Source organism: Oryza sativa, chromosome 5, assembly GCF_034140825.1.
Source record: "Oryza sativa Japonica Group chromosome 5, ASM3414082v1".
Classification (NCBI taxonomy): Eukaryota; Viridiplantae; Streptophyta; class Magnoliopsida; order Poales; family Poaceae; genus Oryza; species Oryza sativa.
This window is the reverse complement of record NC_089039.1, coordinates 1798884-1806110: the sequence shown is the minus strand read 5'-3', so window position 1 is coordinate 1806110 and position 7227 is coordinate 1798884. Positions and strand designations below refer to the sequence as shown.

General features: G+C 38.8%; 1 protein-coding gene across 2 annotated transcripts; it reads left to right on the top strand.

Annotated features, from left to right (window-relative positions):
- Nucleotides 1–916: 916 nt before the first annotated feature.
- On the top strand, nt 917–7227 carry LOC4337707 (UPF0481 protein At3g47200). Of its 2 annotated transcripts, none has more exons than XM_015783498.3 (3): nt 917–1525; nt 5541–6483; nt 6600–7227. In XM_015783498.3, exons 1-3 carry the CDS (start codon nt 1080–1082, stop codon nt 6837–6839), a joined length of 1629 nt encoding a protein of 542 aa, XP_015638984.1. In that variant the 5' UTR covers nt 917–1079; the 3' UTR covers nt 6840–7227. The 2 variants fall into 2 exon arrangements, with proteins under 2 accessions (XP_015638984.1, XP_066166432.1); XM_066310335.1 differs by having other exon boundaries at nt 5534–6483.

Genomic DNA, 7227 nt, shown 5'->3' with positions numbered 1-7227 from the left:
TTGTTAGTTGATATGCACGGAGTATATGCATAGGAATGTTGTGTGCATATGATATGTTCCCTTAAATAAATCATAATTATTTGGATGGATATAAAAAGAGAGGGCATTCTTTAAGATGAAATGACTTTTCCAGAAGTAGATGAAATGAGTAATTGCTGAACATCCATGTAAAATCCCATGTACATATGAAAGTCTTTTTATCATTTGAGTGGACATAGACTATTTTATGCGCGCATGCCAACTAAAGCATGTCAACTAAAAAGGTCATAAAAAGTAATATTTTTTTTACAAAATATATCAATATGTGAGATATATCACTTCACAAACATGCATGCAAGTTTAGATTTAATATACACAACTAGAAATTACAAATGTGTGTGAACCAAAAACAACCAATATATATGACCATGAAAAAGGTGTGCGTATAATTCATGGTTGATATTTGTTATTGTCTTTGTTTCTGGTTGTATGAGTCGAATATTTACTTGCACTTTTATATAGCAAAATATCACATATTAATCTATTTTAGTATATTTTTCTAAAAAATAATTTTTTGACGGCATTGATCATGAAACGACGTATGTCCATACGACTGAAAAAAAAAGAACCTTTCCATCTACAGGGCTCTTTCTATTACGTACGTATGCACTATCTGTATATAGACTAATATAGGAAGAAGAACCTGAGCTTACTTCATGAGCAGGTAGCAACATAAGGAAAAGCTTGACGATTCTAGCTAGCTATATATATAGTGAAGAGGAAAAAAGGTTGAGATGCTAACTGTATTAGTGAAGAGGAAAAAAAGAAGAAGATTAAAGGGGCTAGCTTACATACAGATCAGCATGCATGCATGAGAACATCAAAGCTTGCACTGATCGCTTGATACGTCCATTTGCCAACCAAAAAGAATCGATTAGGCCAGAGAAGAGGCTTCTTCCTTTATTTTATGCCATTGTCGCATGCACCACCATCACGCCGATCGATCGCCGCCGGCGACACGCCATCTCAAATTCCGGTCGGACGATCGATCGACGACGTGCCTATATATACTTGGAATTGGATAACTAAGTGCATGCAGCATGCTGCGTACGTACAATAAGATACATATTATGGGAAACGGTGATGACACTACTACAGAAATGGTTTTTCTGGACGAGGCAGGGCAGCAGCAGCTGCCGGAGGTGAGGGTGAACATAATCCACGACGACAACGACGATGGCGGCGACCTCCCGCCATCGTCGCTGTCGTTCCGGTGGAAGACGAAGAAGTACCGTCTGTGGCGAGTCCCGGAGCAGGTGCGCGCCATCAACAAGGAGGAAGCGTACGCGCCCAAGTTCGTGTCCGTCGGCCCGTACCATCGTCGTCACGCCGGCGCCGGCGATCGCAACCGCCTCTGCGGCGAGAAGCTCAAGAAGCGCTACCTCCACGAGCTCCTCAGGGACGTCGAGCCTGACGACCACAAGCATGGAGGCATCCTCCAACGCTGCAAAAGCAGCCTCCAGGAGATTGTGGACGATATTCGTTGGTAAGTACCTACATCATCCCCCCCCCCTCCCCCTCACAAAAAAAAAAAAAACTTCTGGGGATAAACCTGACAAATACTTGTCCAAATTCATTCCAAAAGTTGATTTTTTATATGACCGTGGGAGTACGTACGTCGTAGCACGTCTCTCCACTCCTTCGAGAGTGATCTACCATACATGCTAATTACGGGTGTTAGCAGGAAGGGATTTACTTTATTTAATACTATAAAAGATGCCCATGCGTTGCAACGGGTGGATGCTATTTCAATCTTATTATTATTATACGGTTAGCTAAGGTGAAATTCACTGTGGGAGTCCGATTTTTATCTCAAGTTAGTATGCAAGTTTTTTTTTTTACAAAATTTCTTATACGACTCTTTTCGTATTTTTAAAAACAAACGAACTTAAAATCCGACTCAAACACTGATATGTATTCCAAAAGCGAACGAACTTAAAACTGACTCAAACACGGATGACGTACCAAAATACCGGCAAAAACATCTTCAACTTTTATAACGGTAGAGATATCTAATTTAATAGTTAAAATAATGGATTTAAGTGAATATCAACGGCTGGGTACTTTTCCATTTTAAGAATTTTTGAAATTTCTCTTAATTTATAGACATGACATGTGACAGTTTAGGAGCGTTTGTACGAGTGCCACGTGCTGGTTTAGAAGCGTTTGTAAAAGGTTTAATTAGTGGGCTTTTCAGTATATAACAGAAGATTGTTGTTGGTTGCCTAAACTTTTTTTCCCTTGCTTACATAGAAATGCAATATACTCCCGGGCAAGTGTGAAATTTCAGAAAACCACACGTTTTACTATGAATGTTGCATAAAAAGCTTTATGATTAATGACATGTGAACCCTATTTATAATGGTTCTAAAGTTTTCACAAAACCACACCATGCATATGTATGTTGAGCACAAATTTATTTAAAATTTTAAAACATAGCCTGTATATGAAAATTATAATTGTTGATTTATTAATTAAGGTTGGTAGTTTAAATTCTAGCTTCACTATTTTGAAAATTATTTTTTTCAGATATGCAAATGAGATTTGAATAATGGTAGGGTTTCAAAAACATGTATACCATAAAACCCGTAGTTATACGCCACAAGCCATAACATAAGCGGTTTATGTAATTTCATGTTTTATGATAATTACTCTAGTTTGAATAAACATTAAAATTTCAATCGCATACACAATGTACTGTTCTTTTCCAAATTATACCAGATTAGATTAGAAAGTCGACGTCAGTTACAACTTATTTTCGATTCCATAATTATTTTAAAAAACTAATTCACGAGTCCAACCTATATGCAATTTCATATATATTAATCTCGAATTTAGGAACAACTATATTTAGGACAACTAAAATTGAATATATAATGACAATGAAAAAAACCTGAAGTGTACTAGTACTATTTTCAACAGCATATTAATTAATCCAATTGTGACACTATGATCCTTCTAACCATCAACCATATCTTTATCAGGCGATATATACTGTTTTAAACCCTCGAGAGAATGTCCTCTCATTTATCTAAAAACCCTTCAAATAACTATGAAAAATTCTGAAAAAAATATATAACATTCATACAACATATATGTGCCATTATATATAATCTTAGATCTAAAGTCAAACTCACAAATTGAGATATAAAAAAGACAAATTTAACATATGAATAATAGTGGTATTATATATTCATAGTTGAGTTTGTTTTTTTTTCTTAATGTGCAGATCAAATTTAAATTTAATTTTTGGTGGAGTTCAATATATCACTATTCAATTTGTATTAATTTTTTTATAACTATTTACATAGGTTTCGGAAGAAAAAGAAACAAAGGGGACATCCCAGGATTAGAATCCATTCCTTACTTTTCAATAGCTTTGCCCATTTTGAGTACCGAATTAGTATAGGTATTGCACACATGATTTGTGGTAACCAAACTAGAAAATGAAAAACGGGTTTTCGGCGTTCAAGAACTTGTGCGTGAAACATCAAAATTTTAAATCATTAATGTATAAAAATTAAGACTTTATGCAAAATGATGTTAATAAATTCATTATGACAAGTACTTTTATGAAGCTATAATTTTAAAAACTTTTAAATATATTTCTAAAGCGTATTGATCAATATGTGCAGTTGAAACTGTATAGAGATCTCCAAATTAATCGTCAGGTAAAAACAGTAGGGGTACTAATTTTACAGCTCAATTGTTGAAAGAGTATGAACTAGTCTTATATTTTTTTCCCCGTCGGAGTTAAGACACAGGCATATATATACAGTACCCTCTTAGTCCCAAAATAAATTCATATAATATATCTTATCCTGGATCCGCTTTTGACTGTGATAATGTACATGGTTCAAAATCTATCTATTATATACTAAAAGTCCATTAAACTTCCTACAACGTTCCTACGTCGCCACGTGGCACTCTAATAAATTAGAGAAATCCTAAAAAATCAGAGAAAAAAGAAAAACATCCAACTTTCAATTTTCAGTTAAATTGGTGGACCTGTTATTTTAAACCGTTAGTTTAGATATATCAAAACTCCCACGCTGCTAATCTCCATCCCGAAAAAGAATAACGTACGTATGTGTACTTCGTACGATCATCTCACTTTCCGGAAAAAAAAACTTAATTACCTATGTCATATACTATGGAGAAAAACGATAAATCAAAAAAAATATCAATAGTAAAATCAAAGAAATAGTTCTAATCAAGAAAAATCATCAACGTCAGCAGTCCGGCACTTATGTGTTGTCAATAGCCTTTTAAACTACGATTTTGTTAAAAATAATACTACACACAAATAAGTAGGGGCAAAAATTATAACTATTTTCATTACCTCCTCCTTTCTGTCCCTCTCTGTCCTTCAATGCAGGGTGTAGTGTTTACTATGCTATCGTAAATATTGCAAGGGTATACATATGGTTAAGTTAAGGTGGTGTCAGTGAAAGGCTACTGTAGGCAATGTATCTAAAGGGAAATACTAACTAATGGAATCCTTTGTGAGTGTGACGATAGTGAATTAAGTGTTAAAATGATGCTATAGGCTGGTCTTTGGGGGCACGGCTACGTCGATGTAGGTCCGATGTTTCAGGGCATTACATAAGAAAGCTCTAGTAGTTACAGTCGGCTTCATCCGTTAGAGAGATATTCATGTCTATTTTTAATGGTGTTATTGTATTATCCGATAGAAGTGGTATGGTTAGACTATTTATACATAGAAGTGGAATATGTCATTTCATTTATTAAAAATGCATATAGCTTTTGAAACAATAACAATAGGGGAGTTTATATATGACCATGACAACGGGATTTTTATTTAAATATGAGAGATATTCTTATTCTTATCATATTTAGTAGTATATTAAAATCTACCATCTATTTTAGGCAATATATTTCTTTTTTTTATTGTTAGATAATTTACATTATTTCCTTACCGTGTATATAGTGATGTATGATTTATTTTACCATTCTTTCCCTTGAACAACAAATAAGATGTCAACGCATCTGTGCGAGCTTTATTTCCAGTTTATGTTTCAAAAATGTTCTCTGTCTTATATCCCACCCTTATAGTGTTTGAAATATGGCCCTGCGATACATGCCCGTGCATTACCTTCTTGTTTTGGATAAAAACTTCATGTCTACACTCCTACCAACCTACCAACACCCAAACCCCCCAACGAAATTATTTGGACCAAAATTTTTAAAATTTTCAATTATTTTGTGAACTTAGCAAGATTTATTTGAGAGTAATTTTACGGTACTTGAGGAGGTACAATGAGGTACCACTTTTTCTATTGTAAATTTGGTACCTCTTAGTATTTAGGTACTATGAGGTACAATGAGGTACCAAATTTTACACTAAATTTTTGGTACCTCATGGTACCTCCTCAAGAACCGTAGATTTGCTCGTTAGACCAAATTTTGCTAAAAAAACAAAAACAATCCAAATCCCCGACAAGAATAGCGAAACTGAAATTTGGTCGTGGAGGTCCTAGGTTTTACGCGGAGGAGGAGTACGTGCGCGAGATGAAGGATGAGGAGATGGTGAGGATGCTGCTACACGACGGGTGCTTCATCATCAAGCACCTCTACAACTTCGTGCAGGGGTACAACGAGGAGGAGCTGTACGCGACGCGGTGGTCGCCGGCGCAGCTGCGCATCGACCTCGGCATGCTGGAGAACCAGATCCCCTTCTTCGTGCTGGAGGAGATCTTCTACCACCTCACGCCGCGGAAGCTCCAGCGGAAGATCACGCGCGACGTAGGCGACGACGGCATGATGATCACGCCGCAGACCTTCCAGCGCAAGACGATGATGCGGCAGAGGAAGAGGCACAAGCTGCTGGTCATGGCGATGTGGTACATGCTCAAGGGGTGGTTCGTCCTCCCCGAGGACGAGAGCGACGAGCTGTACAAGCTCATCGCCGACAAGGAGGTCCACCACCTGCTGCACCTGCTGCACCTCGCCCACGCCCACCTCGTCAATGTCGACGACGACAAAGGCGCCGTCCTCGGCCTCCGCCGGCGCGACGGCAGCGCCACCAACCAGCAGCAGCAGGGCCACGACAAGGACGACGACGACGCCAAGGCGAAGGCGAACATCGTGTCGGCGGCGCAGCTGCGTGGCCTCGGCGTCAAGATCAGCAAGGCGCCGACGAAACGCGGCGGAATACTGGACGTGCGGCTCAGGAATGGCCTCTTGTCGCCGGTTCTGGAGGTGCCGGCGCTTACCGTCGACCAGGGCACGGTGCAGCTGCTGCAGAACCTCGTCGCGTACGAGCAGCAGGGCACGCCACCACCGAGCAACGACGACGAGCACCCCCGGGACTACTTCACCACCTACGCCTTCCTCATGTACAACCTCGTCAGCTCCACGGACGACATCGCCGTGCTCCAGGAGCAGGGCGTCCTCCTCAACAACTTCGGAAGCCATGAAACGGTCAGTATATATATACTTATCATTCGATCAATCTCGTCACGAATACATACATGTATCTGAATTCTCAATTCGTTATCAGTTAATTACCGCGCGCATATATATATATATATATGCAGATCATCGAGTACTTCAAGAACCTATGCCGAGGTAATCAGCGGAGCGGCACGGAGGAGAAGACACACATCGGCAAGGTGCTGCAGGGGCTCAGGGATTGCAGCCAGAACAAAGCGTATCGTTACTGGGCGGAGGCCAAGAAGTACATGGACAGCCCTGTCAAAATCCTCGCGCTCATCGTCTCCACTCTTCTCGCCATCTCCACTGTCTTGCAGACTACCGTCGCCTTCTATCCCAAATGATACACCTCGCCCTTCATTCCATGCCCAACTAATTATGATCAGTTATTTTTCGCTCCTAATTAACTTTCAAATTTGGATAAAATTTATTTACTTGGAATAATGCTAGTACTACCTAACTTTTAAGTTCATTTCGAAGATTTAAGGCTTCATTAAAAGCTTAATTCAGCTTCAAAAATAAACCCTACCCTATTGGTAATTATCTTATGTCATCTTAGCTATACATATATATGTGTGTGGATTAATTTGTGTGCGCGCTCGTGGAGTTCAGATCCTCAGCATTAGTGATATATTTTGTCGGTGTTACCAAAATGTTGTAATAATTTAATACATCAAATAAGTGGGGCACCTACAATTTGGGCCTTGATTGATATTTTAAATAATGTGATTA